Source organism: Macrotis lagotis, chromosome 7 (genome assembly GCF_037893015.1).
Source record: "Macrotis lagotis isolate mMagLag1 chromosome 7, bilby.v1.9.chrom.fasta, whole genome shotgun sequence".
In the NCBI taxonomy this organism is placed as follows: Eukaryota; Metazoa; Chordata; class Mammalia; order Peramelemorphia; family Peramelidae; genus Macrotis; species Macrotis lagotis.
The window spans coordinates 206,382,380-206,403,225 of NC_133664.1; the positions used below are offsets into that span (position 1 = coordinate 206,382,380).

Here is a 20,846-nt window from a genome sequence, read left to right on the forward strand (position 1 = left end):
ACAAGGTTCAGTGGGGATTAAAATTGTCTACAATAAAAGACTGGGGCAGAACTCTAAGTTAATGGCCCTTTATTAAGAGGTTCATGATCCCCTCTAAGTAAACCTCAGATCTTCCTTATGATCTGAGATGCCCTCTTTCTTCCAAGACTTTATTTTTATAAGGCTTGATACCAGTTTTGATACCTGAACACTCTAAAGGGCCAAAATACAGAATCCCATTGGTAGATCTTGCTCTGCAGGCCAAAAATAATGAATCAGCTATATCAGTGGGGAAGAGTGGAGGGTAGGGGAAGTGATTAGTAGTAGTCATAAGATGATCATTGGTTTCTATTGGTTGAGAGAGTGGTCCAGAGGTACAAAAACAAATTGGGGACTTTCCATATAATTGAATCACTTTAGCCATGCTGGACTTGCTCACTATTATAAGGAAAAATAAGGGTAGAGGATCTCCTCAGCTTCCTATGATTAAATAAGTGAACTTGCAGTCTAAGGTTCACAACTCTGGGGCCTAATATGTAGAACTCATAACCACCAGCCCTATGAAGTCATATCAAACTGATTAATCCTGATTGGAACAGAGTAGGATCCAAGTGAATCATTTCTCACAGTTCTCAGCTGAAAGGGTGGGGAAAAAGGAACCATGGGAAGTGTGAGGAGGGGTGAAAAGGTTTGGAAAGGCTGCTGGGGAAAGTGGGATAGTGCATTAATAAGGAAATATAGTAGGATTGCCCAGTGAAAGTTTAATTGAAATTGTGCAGCATAAATTTGTAGTCAATCCAAACAGAAGAGTTACATGATTTCTTTCCCTTTTTATTCAGCAGCATGTGAGTAGGAGTGAAGATGGCAAATGGTAGGAGTGATCTAACTGAGTATTGGTTGGACAGAATCAGAGAGTTGATAAGGGGGGAAAGGGTTAGAAGAAAGGAAGACAGATTTGAATTGGTTCACCAAAGGGGTCAAGATGGGAAAAGAGAAAAGAATGGCTAATGCAGCAGAAATAATAGGTCAAAGGATAGAACAGATTGGAGATCATAGTGTGGAGAGGGTAAGAAAAGACAGAAGGAGAGGTGAAAAGTCAATAAATAATGGTCAGATAAAGGGAATTCTGAATTCTTGAATGTGGAGTGGTACATTTATGGTAAGATCAAAGATATGACCATCTTTAGTTGTAGCAGAGAGACTTTTACCAAATGCCTACTTGGTCTCAAAGCATATTAAGATTTAGAACACTTTCCTATGCTTTAATAGAGAAAGAGATACAGATTTTAAAAAAGGCATCCTTGGAATCATGAAGACATAAGTTCAAGTCCTGCCACTAGTTAACCTGTAGTTTGCATGTTTCACATGCAAAGAAATATGTACAAATGATATTTGGAATAAATAGGGAATATTTAAAAGCAGAATGACACCTAAATGAAGAGGAGTTGGAAAAGGATTCCTGTAGAAGAAAAGATTTTATTTGGGTCTTGAAGGAAGCCAGGGAAGATAGTGGGAAGATAAGAGGAAGGAGAACGTTCCAGGCATGGAAAACAATCTGAGAAAAATGCAAAACTAGCATTTTGTCATATCAAGACTATTACCAATCCTGCCTTATACATTTCAATGCCATTTACCAAGGCTTTATTTTAATTTTCAGAAATTTCCTGTGTGAACCTGGTAAAGCGGAAACCTTGTGGGTGAGACACTTCTTACAGAAGATGAAGAAAAGGGTCATCCTTATTTCTGGGTGACTGAAGTCTTCTATATTCCTCCGCTTTCAGTTCCTTATCTGGATCTTATCTCCTCCAACAATATCAAAGATTCTTCCCCACAAGACTCAGGACTTCATTCTCAGAGCAGGTATGTATCATTGATGTTGGATCCTTTCCAGTATAACTCAGGAAACCAAATATGATACTTCAAATTAAATATATTTTATGTAAATATAACCAGAGAAATAATTTCCCACCTTTCCAATGTTACTGAAACAGCTTCTCATTGCTTGATTAGATTTGTTACTTAAAAGAATTATTGTACATCTTTCTCAGTGTCTTGAAATATGTAGTGAGTATCCAATAATAATGATGATGATAATAATAACATTTATGAAGGCCTTCAGTTTTATAGAGTATTTTACATATGTAAGACACATGCTATACATATATGACCTCATATGGACCTTCACAAGAGCTCTATGGGGAAACAGAATTATTTATTTTCCCTTAAGCAAGTCATTCAAATTTCCCTGGATTTCAGTTTGCTTAGCAAATTAAGTGAAGGGATTGTATCACATGGTTGCTAAATCTACGCTCCTATAAAAATAATTCAATTCTATATGAAAACACACACACACACACACACACACACATTTCTATAGATAGATACAAGACAAGCCCTGCTCTCAAGCAACCTATTACTTTATTGAAGCTTACAATGGAGGAGGGTGGGTTCCCTTTTCCCCCTTTTCTTGAGGAATACTGCAATTTTAGAATAAACTTCCATTTTAGTGTAATAAACTAATATCTAAATATCTAACACTTCTGTTTTACTTTCCTTTATCCCAAATTTTGGACAAGGACAACCAAAAGATATGATCCTTCTTGTCTTGGACCCCTAAAGATACTGACAGAGTAACATTAGAAAGTTGCTTTTCCCATTGACTCTAGAACATAAGAAACTGTTCCCTAGGATAATGACTTGACAATTGTAATGCCAGCACACCTAACTATGATGTTATGAAACTCTATTTCTGTGTATCATAAATAGCTGTGAAAAAAGGCTTATATTCAGAGGTTTATTTGTATATCATACCCCAGAGGATCTCCTATTTTATGAATCAACCAATGCTTTTCCCTACCTTGGTTTATTATTATTAATAATAATAATAATAATAATAACATTAACATTTGCAAACTTCATTAAATATGTTAATATATTTGATCCTCAAAACAAGTTTATGGAGGTAGAGACTATTATTATTCCCATTTTACAAAAGAGGAAACTTAGTCTAAGAAGTTGAGTGACTTGCCCAAGTTAATAGTTAGTCACGTCTCCTTGAGTCCAAATCCTATGCTCTATACACTGTACCACCTGGCTGCTTTAATTTATGAAATAAATAAATAAAGCCTTTTTACTGCCTTGCTCCCTGTGTTGAAAACTACACTTTTCTTTATCTGACAGATTAAAGGGCAAAAACATAACTAGTTTTGCTACACTGGAAAAATGATATGAGTTCAAATGGGAGAAATACAATGAGAAATTTGAGAAGGGGAAAGAATCATTAGAGGAAAATAATCAAGGAAAGAGTTTCATAGAAAAGGTGACATCTGAACTGAACCTGGGGGAAAAGAGAGACTTCAATAGATGAAATAGTTGGGGGGATTTCAAGGGAAACTATATTCATGAGGGAACATGGGAATGAACAGAAATATAAACATGGGATTATAAATTTTGACACAGTTTACCTAGAAAGTAAAATTGATGGAGATAAATTCTGAGAGATTGGAACTAGCTCATAAAAAGTCTGGCCTTCTGGGATCAGAAGTTGATATGCCTTTGGTAGTCATTATAGAAACCCTTGAAGTTTTCTGAGGAAAAGAAGAAAAAAGTCACAGAAACAAAATGACACATTAAGAAGACTGATGATTAGCCTGATGGCACAGTGGATAGAATGCTGGGCCTAGTCAGGAAGACCTGAGTTCAAATTAAGCATTGGACATTTCCTAACTATGTGATTCTGGGCAAGTCAATTAACTCTATTTGCTTCATCTGCAAAATGAGCTGAAGAAGGAAATGGCAAACCACTCCAGTATCTTTGCCAACAAAACCCCAAATGGGGTCACAAAGAAATGAACATGACTGAAATGGCTGTACAACACCAAAAGATTGATATGACAAAGTTTAACTATAAAGAGTAGGTTGGAGTTAGTCTGGGCTACCAATATTTTCATCATCTATAAATGCTATTGAATTCATCAGGATAATTTAATTTGTTTTCAAGATCCTCTATGAGGTGGAAGTGATGTTTTGTGGTGTTGCTAAATCAAGCTTCAGAGTTCACTAGATTTTTTTGTATTGTGGCATGAATTTTGCCTTATTTTCTTTGTAATCTGCTCTTTCCTTGTCTTACACAGATTTCCTTTATAGCAATATCTCAAGTGTCTTATTGTTTTGGATTCTACTCTTGTAAACAATCAAAGATAAGAAGTGTATCTGTATTTGATTTTTGTCAACAATTCCTTTTGGAGAGTGGATATTTTCTTCTCTTAATTTGTGATATAAATGGACAATGGAGCTCATTTATGATGGACAATGTCGTTTCAACGGGGGTAAATATCATCTAAATTCATGATTCTGTCTTATTAAAAGGTGGGTCACATTTGGGTGAATTAAGAATAGGGAGATAGCAGAGTCAGAACTGAACTCAATGAAAATCCTTTACCAATTGAGTAAAAGGTGCATTAGAGAAGAGAAAGATCTGAGGCACAGAAGTCAATTAAAAGACTGCAGTAATGGAAGTGAGACATCCAGAGAAAAAGCTATGTAGTCTGAATGAAGACCAAAGCATATTATTTTCAATTTTTAAAATTTGGTTTTTGTTTTTTTCTTTCATTTTTTCTTTTGTTCTGATTCCTCTTTCACAATATGACTAATATAGAAATTCATCTAATATTTATAGATGTGTAACCTCAATCAGATTATTTACCATCAAGGGGAGAGGAGAGAGAGGGAAGGGAGGAAGAAAAATGTGGAACTCAAATTTTTTTTCAAATTTCATTATTTTTTTCCAAATTTTATTTTTTATTTAAATATTTTATTTATTTTTCCAACTGCATTTAATGGTAGTTTTTAACCAATCACTTTTTTTCAAGGTTTTGAATTTTACATTTTTTCCTTCCCTCCCCTGTCTTCCACCCTTCCCCCAACAGAAAGCAATCTAATATAGGCTCTACATTTATAACCATGCTAAATTTTATAGATCCATATCAATCATGATGTGAAAGAAGAATCAAATCCAAATAGTAGGAAAAAAATTAGAGAGGAAAAAATGACATAATATATGGCAACTTTGAAAAATTGAAGATAGTAAAGTCCCATTCCTCATGATTTCTTATAGAACAATTGTATTCCATCACATTCATATACCACAATTTGTTCAGCCATTCCCCAATTAATGATCATTCCCCTCAATTGGTACTTAAAATCTTTTTTTAAAGTTTTTTTGCAAGGCAAACGGGGTTAAGTGGCTTGCCCAAGGCCACACAGCTAGGTAATTATTAAGTGTCTGAGACCGGATTTGAACTCAGGTACTCATGACTCCAGGGCCGGTGCTTTATCCACTGTGCCACCTAGCCACCCTGGTACTTAAAATCTTACCAAAAAAAATGAATGTTAAAAATTATCTTTACATTCAATTAGAAAATAAATAAGGCGTGGCTAGGTGGCATAGTGGATAAAGCACTGGCCTTGGAGTCAGGGTTCAAATCCAGTCTCAGACACTTAATAATTACCTAGCTGTGTGGCCTTGGGCAAGCCACTTAACCCCATTTGTCTTGCAAAAATCTAAAATAAATAAATAAATGAATGAATGAATAAAGTATATCTGGAGAAAAAAGAAAATTCATAAAAATTGAAAAAATTGAAGTGAGAGATGATAAATATCTATTGTAGGATGTGATTGTGTGTATGAAGATAAGGATACAAGAAATATTATCAAGGTAGAATTGACCAGATTTGACAATAGAGTGGATAAGTAGTGTGTGATGGTGGAGGAATCAAGGATGGCACCAGAGTTGCAAATCTGGGTGCCTAGAAGGATATTGGATAATAAAAAGGTAGTTCAGAATAGGAGTTGATTTGGGGGGAGTGGGAATGGTGGAAGGGTAATGTTAACATTTTTGTTCATGTTGAATTTGAGGTTGCCTACATCAAATTTGATATGTCTAATAAAGAATGATGTGGGACTGGAGTTCATGAAAGTGAACTGGCCTATTAAAAATCTAAGCATCACTTGCAACAAGATGAAATGAGACTAGAGAGTAGTAACTCCCAAAGAAGTTGATGAGTTTGCCAAATAATATAATAGAGAGAAAAGAGAAGAGAACCCGGGACAGAGCCTATGAAAGGATATTTGGTGTTATAGAAGGGACACATACAAGGTATATTGTCAAGGCAGAAGTGACAATATTTGCAATTTGAATATGTTGGGAGGAGTACAAATGAAGAGTGTAGAATTACACTGAGGTTGTGAGCTTGAGTGTCTAGAAAAGGGGTGTTGGGGCAGCTAGGCAGTGCAGTAGATAGAGTATCAACCCTGGAGTCAGAAGGACCTGAGTTCAAATGTACCCTCAGACATTTAATAATTAACCTAGCTATGTGAACCTTGGGCAAGTCACTTAACCCCACTGCCTCACCAAAAAAAAAAGAAAAGAAAAAGAAAAGGGTATTGCACTGGATAATAATGGAAAAATTGGGAAGAGGATAGGGTTTGGTGGAAAATAGAAAGATTTTTGGGGGGACATGCTGCATTTAAGATAGTAATTTGGAAACTGAGCTCAGAAGAGAGACTAGGATTGGATATATAGATTTGGAAAACATCTGCATAGGTAATTAAATTCATGGGAGATAGCATGGAGGGGAAAGAGAAAAAAATCCAGGAGAGATTCTTAGATGATATCCACAGATAATGGATTTGGCATGTTTGAAGATCCAGGAAATTTTGTTCAGGAATGGTTAGACAGGAAGAAAATTAGAAGAGAACAGTGTCATGGAAACCTAGAGAGGAGCAATTATTTAGGAGAAGAGAGTAATCTATAGTATCAAATGCTATAGAGAGTTCAAGATGCAAGTAGATTGAGAAAAAGCCATCAATTTGATTTGGTTAATTGCTAATTAAGAAATTGGTTGGTTGGTTAATTCTTGTTCATTATTGAAGAAGATCAAAAATGACATCACTATCTTAGAAACAAGTTATGGTTCAATACAAGTTCAGAATGCTCTAACACAATTTGGGCACAAATAGTTCATGTAACCACCTGGAGTGGTAACTTGGAAGTGAGAAGTTTCAGTTGAATGATAAGATCAGAAATCACATTGCCAAGGGTTTAGGAGTAAATGAGAGGAGAAGAAGTGGAGGCTCCTAGACTAATCTCAAATAGCTTTTAAAAAAAAATTATATTCAATCATTTAATGAAATAAATGCTAGTCATTAACTTTGCAGGGGTCTGTAGTCCACATATATTCATGTATTCATTAAGAAAGGGTCATGAGATCAGTCATAGATTTGGAAGAAACTTTAGTGAACAACCATTTTGTAGAAACCCCAATTGTGGAAAAGGAAACAGTATTTCTATTGTTGTTAAACTAACCTTTTCTTTAAAGACATAGACCACATGTAATGAATAGATGAGTGTGTGTTTAAAGTTGGTTGATTGGTTTGCTTGTTGTGAGAAATGATTCGTTTGAAGCTCTAATCCATTCCAATCAATATTAGTTCAGTGTGATTTCATAATAGGTAATGATTATTGGCAGTTATTAATGATATATACTTGTCTAGCAATATACATTTGGTCAAGTAATTGTATAAAATAACTATGTATTTATATACATACTTTACATAAATGATATGGAATAATTAGACAATATAGATTCTTATTCATATACCTTTTTAAGAAGACTCAAACTTTAGATCCACTTGTTTACCAATTATGAAGTTCACTTGCACAACCAAAAAATATATCCTCTCTCTTTTGCTAGAATACCATGTCCAAACCCAGCATGGGTAGGAAACTTTTGCATGATATGGAAGTCCCCCAATTTCTTATTGTACCTCCCTACCATCTGTACTATCTTTTCTTGACCAATATGAGGAGGAATCAATCCATCTTAGGATCACTTAGAGGAGATGGCCCATGGTTTGCTCAACCCATACCCTCTATCTCACCCCCCCCACTACCCCCCTCCCCCTCCTGCTGATGCATCATTTGTACTCTTCAAAATCAAGGTCTATTAACCAATGAAATTGAGAATTTTATTTTGTTTCTTCTGAGTACCTAGGTATTAATAAATATAAGACCATGGGACCAGGGAGCATATCAGATCATGAGGAAAGTCTCAGGTCCACCTCATTAGAGAGAGCCAGACCCCTTTAATAAAGTATTATTGACATGGAGCTCTGGTTCAGTTTTTCTTATTATAGTTGGGTATTTTGGACTGTTGTTCTTCATTCTCAAAGAGGACCAAAATGATGTTACTATGTTGGGGTCAAGGGATAGTGTGCCCAATTGTGGGTGATCAGACTTATACAAGCTTGGAAGACTCTGCCACAGGTCAGGCTTACTGAATTACTTTTCCCATTGACTATATGAGTACCAGCCTTGTCACCTCACCAGGTAAAGATCATATTGAAATAACCAAAGTTATAAAGCAATATAGAGGAATTTTGCAGTGAAATTTTGATTGGTTTCATGATATAAAATATAAATATTTGTACTTTAAAGACTTCCTAGGAAAAAAATAAATTTTAAGAGGAATGACATGGGGTGGCTAGGTAGCATAGTGGATAAAGCACCGGCCTTGGAGTCAGGAGTACCTGGGTTCAAATCTGGTCTCAGACACTTAATAATTACCTAACTGTGTGGCCTTGGGCAAGCCACTTAACCCCATTTACCTTGCAAAAAAAACCTAAAAAATAAAGAGGAATGACATGCCAAAGATTAATAACAAAATTGAATTAAATAATTCACTCATGCCTGGCAATGTCCTCAAATTATTTCCAGAAACAAGTGAGCAGCAGGACTACAAATCTGAAGTAGATCTCCATCATTCTTCTATAAAAAGACAAAATGAAAGTCACATACAAATGAGGAGTAAATATACAGCAAGAGGTGAGTTCAGACCTTACAAATTCTCTCAATAGGTCTACATACTGAGACAAATGCTTTTTTCTGACCAACCATATTAATTTAACAGTAGATTTATAGGTAAGTCTTTGTTAATTATTTCTCTATTGTCCTTATTTATGAAATACACTCTAACAAAATGGTAGGAAGCAAAACATTAGGACAAACAACTGGGCAAATTAGAGAGAATTTCTTTGCCATTAGAATGAAATAGAAGAAATAGCTAATAACTTAATAGAATTCATAAAGAAAAAAGTGAGTCTCCTCATGTTCAGTGTGTTCAGATGAATAAGTCCTAGATTAATGCCCCTAATTCCAAAATTTCTTGCTCTGTTCACCGTTTTTTTTTTTTGTTTAGTGTCTCATTTTTCTTTTTGTAGAATCTCCATTTCTTCTCCATCAATTCATTGCAGTGGCTATGGCAGTAAGGTTTTTTCTGATGCTGGTAATGTTAGTCTTCATATTCATTCACTGTAAGTAATGACTGAATCATGTTAATGTTATGCACCAGACATTCATGTTCCTTTAAATTATTCCATGACAAATAAGTGGATAAGTATTACTAATAATTATAAAGTTTTTCATTGGAATAGACAATTCTTAAAATAAGCTTTTAACACACACACACACACACACACACACACACACACACACGCACACATATATAGTGTATACCACACATAGAGGCAAGTAGCATAGCGGCATACTAAGATTATAGCTCCAAAGTTGATCCATTAGACAGGCTTTGTGATTGAAGTGAAAGAGTGAAAATGGAATTAATTTGTAAAAATTTTGTCCATCATTTTAACATAGGATGGTTTATCTATTAGCACAGATTTTTTTTTAACACTAACAGATTTTATGATGGATTGAAGTAAATTTAAGAGGTAAGTTCATGCTCGACTATTTTACTTTGCTTAAAGTACCTAGCCAAGTTTAATAAATATTCTGAAAACATAAAGTAAGGAGATAGGAAGTATGAATATGCTTAAAAGTTTTAAAAATGTAGTTATTAAGATATAGTAAATTATCATTTTAACCATTTGAACACTGAAAAGTCAATGTGACAGTAGAAGAACTTTGGACTGGAATTTAGGAAGAACTGGATTCAAATTTCATCTCTGAAATTTACTAGCTATTGAAAATAGGCAAGTCAGTTAAGTTATCAGAAACTCAGTATTTTGATAATTTATAAAATGGAGACAATAATGCCCTAGGTTCCATCTATGTTATTAAGTCCTATCAATTTTTTGCATTTTTGCGTTTGCAAAAATACTTTTGCAACATCTACTGTATATTCCCCTTTCTTTCCTCTTCCACTATTGCCATTCTGATATGGGCCCTCATCACCTCAAGTCTTGTCACTGCATTACAGTCCATCTTCCACTCAATTATCAAAGTGATTTCTCTGGTCTGACCAGTACACTCCCTTATCACAAAAAACGCCAGTGATTTCTTCTTACTTCAAGGATCAAATATAAAAATTCTCTTTTTGTCTTAGAAAACCCTTCATAATCTGCCCCCTCTACATTTTCAGTTATCTTTTACCTTACCTCCCTCTCCCCCACAATCCTCACCTACTTAGAGATCCAGTGACCTTGGCCTCTTTGCCCTTGTTCTTCACAGAAGGCACTCCTTTTCTCTATGCATGTCCAGTGGATGTCTGGTCCCCACATCTAGAATCCTCTTTCTCCTTATCTCTTCTTCTTGCCTCCCTGATCTTCCTTCAAGTCGCAGCTAAGATCTTACCTTCCACAAAAAGCCTTTCCTGATGATCATTCTAAATGCTGGTGCCTTCTCTTTGAGATTTCTAATTTATTTTGAATATCTTGTTTATACATAGTTGTTTACATATTATCTTTTCTATCAGAATCTTAGCTTGTTGAGGGAAGAAACTATTTTTATTTGGCACACATTAAGGTATCTATAAATGACTGTTGTCTTAACTTGAGTAGCACTCACTTCAAAGGGTTTTTGTGAGGTTAAGATTTTATCCTTTTAACATCTTTAAAGTGTAAGTTTTATGTCTTCACTGGATCTAAATCCCTTTGAAGTACTATGTAAAAATCATTTATTATCATTATTATTACCCTAAAGAATGTTACATTCTACTTAAGATGTAGCACTTTAAAAATAACTGGCACAAGTTTTGCTCTAGTTGACTAATTTTCCATGATAGTTACTGATTTCGGGGAGAGAAAAGGAAATACCTTTCGCTACTTATTTGATATAATTTTATTTTAGCAAGTTAGAGGCATCTCATATGATAATATATATATTAGAAATAATATAAAGTAAAACATAATTTTAGGCAAAGCAACCTAGTAATGTTTTGTCTCATTTTGATTATAAAAACACAAGCACAATCATTGGCATCTGTAGTTTATAAGCAAATGATTAGTATTTTTGTTTTTGATATCAAAGTATCATATATTGTTTATACTTTAGAATAATTATATATATAGATAGATAATAAGAATCATAAGAAGTATAGCTTAACAGTAACTTAAAAATACTCAAAATGTAACATAAAAAGAAGGGTATGAATTTGGTATTTTTGAGATGAGATGAAAAAATAATAGATGAGATAATATAGATGAGATAAAAAGAATGATGATGTGATGGTAATGAATGACATAGCAGGATTCCTAATAATTATGATTCTTTCTATAACAGCTTCCAATCCAAAGGCTCCAAGCAGCACAAATGGTAGGTAGAAACTATAGTTTTATGAGTGAATGATTTAGAATAATTGAGAATGTAGACATACCATGGTGTAAATAGTGAAACAAAGAATCAATATGATTTAATTCTAAGTCATATTTTCAGCTTGCTCTTAGCTATAGATTATATCTTTTATCTGTTATTAGAAAAAAAAGGGGGAAATATCAAGTCAACCTGGATCATTTCTAGCATGTCTAGTTAAGAGCATTTGTGTACATGTATGGGAATGCTGGAATATATATGGTGATTTTTATGTGGAATTTTAAAATTATACATAGGAAATTATTTAATTGAAGATGTTATGTAAAACCTATTAATTTTGGGGGGGGTTGATAAAATATACTCTCTTTCTAGGATTTTACTGTGGCCCATGTCCTAAAAATTGGATTTATTACAAAAATATCTGCTATCTCTTTTCTAATGAAAGCAAAAGTTGGAATGAGAGCCAAGTTTCCTGCCGATATCACAATTCCAGTCTTCTTAAGATATATAGCAAGGAGGACCAGGTTAGATATTTGTTTAAATTTCCCCTCCTAAAAGAATACTTCACAAACATAACCTACAATTCTATAAATAAGAAAAGGGGGAATTTTTTCTCTTTTTTCTTTGGGGCCAGTTAACTCATTATAATTATATTCTATTTTATAGTCTATTTTGTTATAATATGGAATTATAGATTGCTCATTTTAATTACATATAAGTAATCTTTTTCATTGTTGCTCTTTCCATTCACATTGAAATCATTATATATATATGTATATATATATATATATATAATTTCCCTGCTTCTGTTTCTTTTACTCTATAAAACCATAAAAAAACTTTCCATGTTTTTCTGAATTCTTCCTATTTATTTTTTTATGGATTAGTAATTTTCCATTGTATTCATTTATGACATTTAGTTTTCCTACTCATCAAATGATGGCCATCTACTTTCTTTCAAGTTCTTTACTGTCACAAAAAGTGCTACTATCACTATCATAATGTATATAGGTCATTTCTTTTTACCTTTGCCTACTTGGAGGATATATCTCAATCTATGATTTTGAGGTCAAAGGGTAGGGACCTTATAGTCACTTTAAAAGCACAATTCTAAATTGTTTTCCAAAATAGTTGGACCAATTTGCTGCTCCATTATTTTTTTAGAAAGATTTTATTTATTTTGAATTTCATAATTTTTCCCCTAATCTTGCTTCCCTCCCCCCACCCCCCCACAGAAGGCAGTCTGTTAGTCTTTACATTGTTTCCATGGTATGCATTGATCTAAGTTGAATGTGATGAGAGAGAAATCATATCCTTAAGGAAGAAACATAAAGTATAAGAGATAGCAAAATTACAGAATAAGATAACAGGTTTTTTTTAATTAAAGGTAATAATCTTTGTTCTTTGTTCAAACTCCACAATTCTTTCTCTGGATAGATGGTATTCTCCATTTCAGACAACCCCAAATTGTGCCTGTTTGTTGCACTGATGGAATGAGCAAGTCCATTAAGGTTGACCATCACTCCCATGTTGGTGTTAGGGTATACAATATTCTTCTGGTTCTGTCATCACTTCTCCATTATTAATGTTTATCTGTACACCTGTAATTGTCACTTTCAATATTGACTCTATTAACTTTTGTCACCTTTGTCATTTTTCTATGTATGAGAAAAAATCTCAGGATCTTTGCATTTATTTTAGTGTTAATAAGTTGGAGCAATCCTTCCCATCAATAATTTGAAATTTTTCTCTTGATATGTTTGTTCCTATTATTTGATCACTTCTATATTGTCAAGTGTCTCTTATTCTTACACATTTGTATTTTTCTCTATATGACTGTGTAACAAAATTTTATAGAAAAATTTGATGCAAAGGTTTTTTCCTCCCCCAAGTGGCAACTTTCTTTATCCTATTTGCATTAATTTTGTTCATGCATATGCTTTTTAACAACATAATAAATTTATCAATTTTTAGTTTCTGTGATTTTCTTGTAGATAGCACAATATTAAGGAATATTAATCCAAAATATTCATTCTGACTCTGAGTAAATATAACCTTGGGATGCTGATGCTATGAAAATTCAATTAAACTATAAGTTAAATTATTTGGAGATACCATAAAATATTTACATAGCCATTTCATTTTTTCACAATTGCATAAAATTGCCCCCAAGAAAAATAAGTGATAGAAGTAATATGCTTTTTTATTTTTAATTTATCTATATTATATTCATATAGTCACAATCATCCCATGATTAGTTTAACTCAGTAAGGAATAATTTTCTATTTGAAAAGAAAGAGACCAGTGGCTATGGTATCATTGTTGAACATTTTGTTGCCTTTACCTTGACTATATAATACAATGTTCACACTAACACAAAGAGAAATAAAAAGGCATTTTTAATATAATTACTAGGTATGAATTTAAACAAAATGGGTATTGTATTGCATAATCAATAGTATTGGCAGAAAATAATTAACTATGGGTTTATCTGTTATATTCATGTTGTACAAAAATGTACTTTAACTTTTCTGACTTGTTTTAAACAGGATTTCCTTTCACTGGTAAAATCATACCATTGGATGGGACTAGTAGAATCTACACCCAATGGGTCCTGGATGTGGGAAGATGGTTCACCTCTCTCTCCTGATCTGTAAGTCCCTAATACATTGAAACACACTGAAGTATTTAAAGAGTCCACTACTCTGAAGATAGAGTACTGACATCAAAACTGTCTGTTACTGGCTAAGAAATAGAGTAGTGAACCAGTGGAATAGACTAGATGCAATAGCAGGAAATGATATAGTAATCTGCTGTTTGCTAAACCCAAAGAGTCCAGCTATTGGGATAAAAACTCTCTCTTTGATAAAAACTACTGGGAAAATTAGAAGTTAGTATGGAAGAAACTTAGATTAGACCAACACCTCAAACCCTATACCAAGATAAGATCCAAATGGATATAGGATTTAGACATAAAAAAACCAATATTATAAGCAAACTAGAAGATCAAAGAGTAGTTTACTTGTCAGATCTATGGAAAGGGAAGCAGTTTATGACCAAGGAAAGAGATGGAGAACATCACTAAAAACAAACTAGATGATTTTGATTACATTAAATTAAAAAGTTTTGGCACAGACAAAACCACTGTAACCAAGATAAAAAAAAATGTAAACTGGGAAACAATCTTCACAACTAGTATTTCTGACAAAGGCCTCATTTCTAAAATATACAGATAACTGAGTCAAATTTATAAAAAGAATAAGCCATTCACCAATTGACAAATGGTCAAAGGATATGCAAAGGCAATTTACAGATAAGGAAATCAACGCAATCCACAGTTGTATGAAAAATTGCTCTAAATCATTACTTATTAGAGAAATGCAAATTAAAGCATCTCTGAGGTACCACCTCACACCTCTCAGACTGACCAATATGACCAGAAAGGACAATGATCAATGTTGGAAGGGATGTGGGAAATCTGGGACACTAATATATTGTTGGTGGAGCTGTGAACTCATCCAACCTTTCTGGAGAGCAATTTGGAACTACACCCAAAGGACAACCCTTTCATCCAGCAATAGCACTACTGGGTCTATACTCTGAAAAGATGATGAAAAAGGGTAAAAATATCACTTCTACCAAACTATTCATAGCAGCTTTGTTTGTGATGGCAAAGAATTAAAAATCAAGTAAATGTCCTTCAATTGGGGAATGGCTTAACAAACTGTGGTATATGTACATCATGGAACACTATTGTTCTGGGATAGGAATTCAGGGAAGCCTGGAGGGATTTGCATGAACTGATGCTGATTGAGATGAGCAGAACCAGAAAAACATTGTACACCCTAACAGCAACATGGGGGAACTCTGGTCCATATCTTCATATCTTTTAAGTTTGTATAAATTGTTCCTTGGTCCCTCAAAAGGTCATTCTTTTATCTTTTTATCATTCATGTATTTTGTTTTCCATTAAGGCTGTGAACAATCATATATGATTGGGAGCTCAGTAGAACTGGACTCTTAGGTCATTCTTAAGATAGCAGAGATCCTTTTCTACAAAGTGCTGACAACTAGCAACCATATTCTAGTCATATCAATGTTAGGACAATAAGACTGGAGAAACTGACCTATTCAATTGATTGTTCTTTAAATTCAAGGAGCAATAACAAATTCACAGAGATTTACAGTCTCCATCTATCCTCTGCTTCTATCTTGTAATGTAAATAATGGACTTACTTTCCAACCAGGGAATGCTTTCAAAGTCTCCTCTTCTGGTTTATTTAAAGTTGACTTGTATTTCCCATTTCAATTGTAAAATCATCCTACCTTGGCTTTCTGGTCTACATTTAATAACCATCTCACCCAAATAAGTAAATTCATATTACCCCAAGTTATGACTAAATGTCACAACTATTGTTTACTCTCTCCAGCTATATCCATAATCTTTTTTTCAATGGGTACTCCGCCACATTCAGTGCCTCAGGATTTGGACTTGGTAATATTGTTACAGTTGACCCTGGAATGATTTTCTTTACCATGGCTTGAAATTTCATTGATGTGAACATAAATAACAACAGTTCCTCTATATAATTCCATAAAATTCCTCACTGTGGAGTCTCACTAGCTCCCATACAATGGGAAATATGGATAAGGAGAGACAGTTACATATACACATATACCAACATATATATATATATATATATATATATATATTATATATATGCATATATATACATACATGTATTTATGCATATTGTATGGTTTTTATAGATAGCTATCCAAATGCAACTAAAACACAGTAGTAGGCATTTAAATACTCCTTGCCTTGATTTGTTAACTTAAAATTGTGTTTCTTTCTACTTGGGTTTGATTAGATTTTAATAGCAGATTCCTAGTTAACTTTTTAAATGTGTCTCCCCACTTTCTTAGGGGAAATAATTAGCCAGAATGTCAACCTGTCATCTTGTTTAATTTTAGAATGACAGCATCACTATTTCTTGAATCTTTCATTCCCTATTTTTTGGCCCAATAGTTAACACTATTTACATTACTTAGAAGTCACTCCAAAATTTCTAGCAAAACTATATTTGTCATTTTGATATGAGATAATTAGAATGAGAGTTAGAAGACAAAAATTCTTTCTTTTGAGTAAGATCCAAAAACATTCATTGAAATGATCGTTTTGTCCCTTGCATTATGCTATCAACATTATGCAGATTCATAAAATCATAAATGTAGATAATCTTAGATAATCCTGCTTCCTAATTTTACAGATAAGCAAATAAGGACCTAGCAAAGTAATGATGATGCCTAAGTTCATTCCTTTGAAGATCCCTGGCCCACAGTTCATGTATTTGTAAGCAAATATTTGTAAGCAAGTCCATATTTGTTGTAATTTCTTGTCCACTGCAGGTGATTTGGTATTTCTATTTTTAATCAGTGGGCATAAATATATTGAATCATGTTTCTCTGTCTCTTTCCCCTTCCCTCTCTCTCACACCCCTTCCCACCCTCTCTCTATTTCCTTTCTTTTTTTTTCCTCTTTCCCTAGACTTTCTGTGATTTCAGTGCAAAAAGGACACTGTGCAGTATATGGCTCCAACTTCAAAGGCTACATAGAGAAATGTTCAAACACAAATACTTACATATGTATGCAGAAGGTAATTCAATCAAATTTTGATTGCTAGAATGCATGGGATTAAGACAATGGAAAAACAACACTACTTGAATATTCTCCATGAAGAAATTTTTTTAATGGTAATCATCAGGATTTCTCAACCCCTAACTTCAAAACTCCTCAAAGTCCTTTTCCCTAGATTCAGCAAAAGCTTATTCTTCAATTTGTGATACAGAATGCTAAGAGGTTAAAGATATGAACAGAGGCAAATAAAAGGATTCTTCAGACTCAAAGAGAAAATTCTGGCTACTGCAAAATGGGAAAACACTGCTTCTTACTCTAACCTTATCCTCTTAAAAAATGGCCTGTGTCAACTTAGATCAGGGGTTTTTAATCTTGTGTGTGCCCTGGGCAAATTTGCCAGTCTAATGCAGCCTTTGAACTCAAAATAATCTTTTTAAATGCACAAAATAAAAAAATAGGAATGCAAAGGAAATCAATTATAATGAAATAGTTATCAGAATATATTATTATTCACATTTTTTTCTATTCATTCCTTCTAGCATAGCAGATCATTCTCTTCTTAAACATTCCTACTGGAGTACATATAGATATTATCTGTCTACATAAAAGAGAGGGATGAGATTACAGAGTGAACTGACCAAGAAACTTCAATATATGCAGAAAATGATAGAAAGGACAGTTCAGGAAAGATGAATGCAAATGTCTGATAAGGTCCTATAAAGTAATGGGAAGAAACTAAAGATTAGAACAAACTCAGACTGGTGAGGAGAGCTAACAATAATAAAAAGAGGTCCATTGAGTTATTTGGGGGAGAAAATAGGAGTACTGTTAGATATGAATGAGACAGGAGCTGGGAGGGGTGGAGCCAAGATGGGGACAGGAGAAGAGCCTCTCCTAGGTGTTCTCTCTATAATACTTCAAAAAAATCTTAAAATTATGACTCTAACTAAATATTCGAGAGACAGAACCCACAGAAAGATCCAGTGAGGTAATTCTCCAGACCAAGGTAACCTGGAAAATAGTGGAAAGGCTCTGCTCCACTGGGTTAGAAGGGTGGCCCAGCAAAGTGAAAAAAAACTTCAGCCTCAGGTAGGCAGCCCCAGGGCACCTGAGTACTGTAGCTCACAACAGCAGGGGAACTTTCCTGACCTACACTTGGGGAGCACAGGAACACAAATGGGAGGATCAGTGGAGGTTGGAAGCCCAGGCCCTCAGGGCATTTGGTTGAGGCAGCCCAGATTTAGGAAATGGAAGCAGGCAGATCCTGTGAGCAGGAACACCCAGGCAACTGAGCCTTGTTACTGTAAGGTACCGAAGGTAGGATAGTGGAGAGAGACTTCCTGATCTGTTCTCTGTACCTGAAACAAGACTCTGGGGCTCTGACCACATTGAGAACCTGGTCACAGTCTAGGCCCCTCATAGAACAGGGCCCCCACCACCACCACCTCAGCCCCGTGGCAGAGGGGTGCTTGTGGGCATTAACAGACCAGGAGGGAAGACAGAGCTTCACACACACTGAGATCCTTGGGGAGGGGGTGACCCAGTAATACTCAAAAGCTCAGGAAGCACCCCAAAACCAGGCACAGGCTGGAGAAATGAGCAGAGAAAAAACAGGAACACCATCAAGAAATACATTGTTTGGCAGCTAGGTGGCACAGTGGATAGAATAATGGTCCTGAAGTTCAAATGTGAAGGACCTGAGTTCAAATGTGACCTCAGATGCTTAATAATTGCCTAGCTGTGTGACCTTGGGCAAATCACTTAATCCCTTTGCCTTACAAAAAAAATCAAAAGAAAAGAAAAAATTTACTTATGGGGCAGCTAGGTGGCACAGTGGATAGAGCACCAGTCCTGGAGTCAGGAGTACCTGCGTTCAAATGCAGTCTCAAGACATGTAATAATTACCTAGCTGTGTGATCTTGGACAAGCCACTTAGCCCCATTGCCTTGCAAAATAAAAAACAACTAAAAAAAAAGAATTGAGAAATACATTGTCTATGATCCCCAAAAAGGATCAAAATACTCAATCTGAAGATAAGGAAGTACAAACTCCTGCATCTAAAGACTCCAAGAAAAATGTAAATTGGGCTCAGGCTATGATAGCACTCAAAAAAGACTTTGAAAATCAAGTAAGGGAGATAGAAGAAAAATTGAGAAAAGCGAGAGATGCAGGAAAAACATGAAAAAGAAGTCATCAGCTTGGTCAAGAAGATCCAAAATAATGCTGAAGAAAATAACATGTTAAAAACCAGCATAGGTCAAATGGATAAAAGAGTTCAAAAAGTTCTTGAGGAGAAGAATGCTTTACAGAGCAGAATTGCCCAGATGGAGAGGGAGATAAGAAAGCTTTCTGAGGAAAACACATCCTTCAGATGTAGAATGGAGCTAAAGGAAGCTAATGACATTACGAGAAATCAAGACACAATAATTCAACACCAAAAGAATGAAAAAATTTGAAGAAAATGTGAAAACTCTCATTCAAAAAATAACTGATCTGGAAAACAGATTCAGGAAAGATAATTTAAAAATTATTGGGCTCCCTGAAAGTTATGATTAGGAAAAGATCCTTGATCTCGTTTTAAAAGAATTCCAACAGGAAAAATGCCCAGATATCCTAGAGGGAGAGGGCAAAATAGAAATTGAGAAAAATCTATTGATCTCCTCAGGGAAAGGGATCCAAAAAAAACAACACCTCAGGAATATTATAGCCAAGTTCCAAAACTCCCAAGTCAAAGAGAAAATATTACAAGCAGCCAGAAGAACATAATTCAAATATCATGGAGCAGGGCGGCTAGGTGGCATAGTGGATAAAGCACCGGCCCTGGAGTCAGGAGTACCTGGGTTCAAATCCAGTCTCAGACAATAATTACCTAGCTGTGTGGCCTTGGGCAAGCCACTTAACCCTGTTTGCCTTGCAAAAACCTAAAAAAAAATGGAGCTGCAGTCAGGATCATACAGGATTTAGCAGCAACTACATTAAGGGCTCATAAGACTTGGAATATAATATTCCAGAAGACAAAAGAGCTTGGAATACAGCCGAGAATCAACTATCAAGCATAACTGAACATCCTTTTCCAGGGGAAAAGATGGACTTTCATTGAACCAGGAGAATTTCAATTGTTCCTGTTGAAATGACCAGAGCTAGGGGCAGCTAGGTGGTGTAGAGAATAAAGCACTGGCCTTGGAGTCAGGAGTACCTGGGTTCAAATCCAGTCTCAGTCACTTAATAATTACCTAACTGTGTGGCCTTGGGCAAGCCACTTAACCCTATTTGCCTTATAAAAACCTAAAAAAAAAAAAAGAAATGACTAGAGTTGAACAGAAAGTTTGACCTTCAAATACAGGACTCAGGTGAAGCTTAGAGAGTGGAGAAGGGTAAATTATGAAGGATTTAATGATGATGAACTGCATGTATTCCTGCATAGAAAAATGATACTGATGATACTCATATAAAACTTCTCATTTATTAAAGCAGGTAGAAGGAGCTTATACAGATGAAGCACAAGAGAGAATTGAATTTAAGGATGTAATGTATATTATAAAAATGGAATCAATGGCTAAAAGGGAAATGTACTTGGAGTATTAAAAAAAGGAGATATGGAATAGGCTAAGATATTTCGT

At 34.7% G+C, this 20,846-nt stretch overlaps 1 protein-coding gene across 2 annotated transcripts; it reads left to right on the forward strand.

Moving 5' to 3' along the window:
- Positions 1-1,625: 1,625 nt before the first annotated feature.
- On the forward strand, positions 1,626-20,530 carry KLRK1 (killer cell lectin like receptor K1). Of its 2 annotated transcripts, XM_074194582.1 has the most exons (8): positions 1,627-1,839; positions 4,113-4,307; positions 8,757-8,864; positions 9,260-9,352; positions 11,556-11,588; positions 11,958-12,109; positions 14,135-14,238; positions 17,137-20,530. In XM_074194582.1, exons 2-8 carry the CDS (start codon positions 4,268-4,270, stop codon positions 17,270-17,272), a joined length of 666 nt encoding a protein of 221 aa, XP_074050683.1. In that variant the 5' UTR covers positions 1,627-1,839; positions 4,113-4,267; the 3' UTR covers positions 17,273-20,530. The 2 variants fall into 2 exon arrangements, with proteins under 2 accessions (XP_074050684.1, XP_074050683.1); XM_074194583.1 differs by lacking the exon at positions 17,137-20,530 and having other exon boundaries at positions 1,626-1,839; positions 12,031-12,109; positions 14,135-14,232.
- Positions 20,531-20,846: the final 316 nt, after the last annotated feature.

Bases quoted from the DNA above. Each gene is read 5' to 3' on its own strand.
- KLRK1 (XM_074194582.1), top strand. From the start codon at position 4,268: ATGGAGCTCATTTATGATGGACAATGTCGTTTCAACGGGG. The intron at 4,308-8,756 runs GTAAATATCATC...AATTATTTCCAG, and splicing joins ACAATGTCGTTTCAACGGGG to AAACAAGTGAGCAGCAGGAC. The intron at 9,353-11,555 runs GTAAGTAATGAC...TTTCTATAACAG, and splicing joins AGTCTTCATATTCATTCACT to CTTCCAATCCAAAGGCTCCA.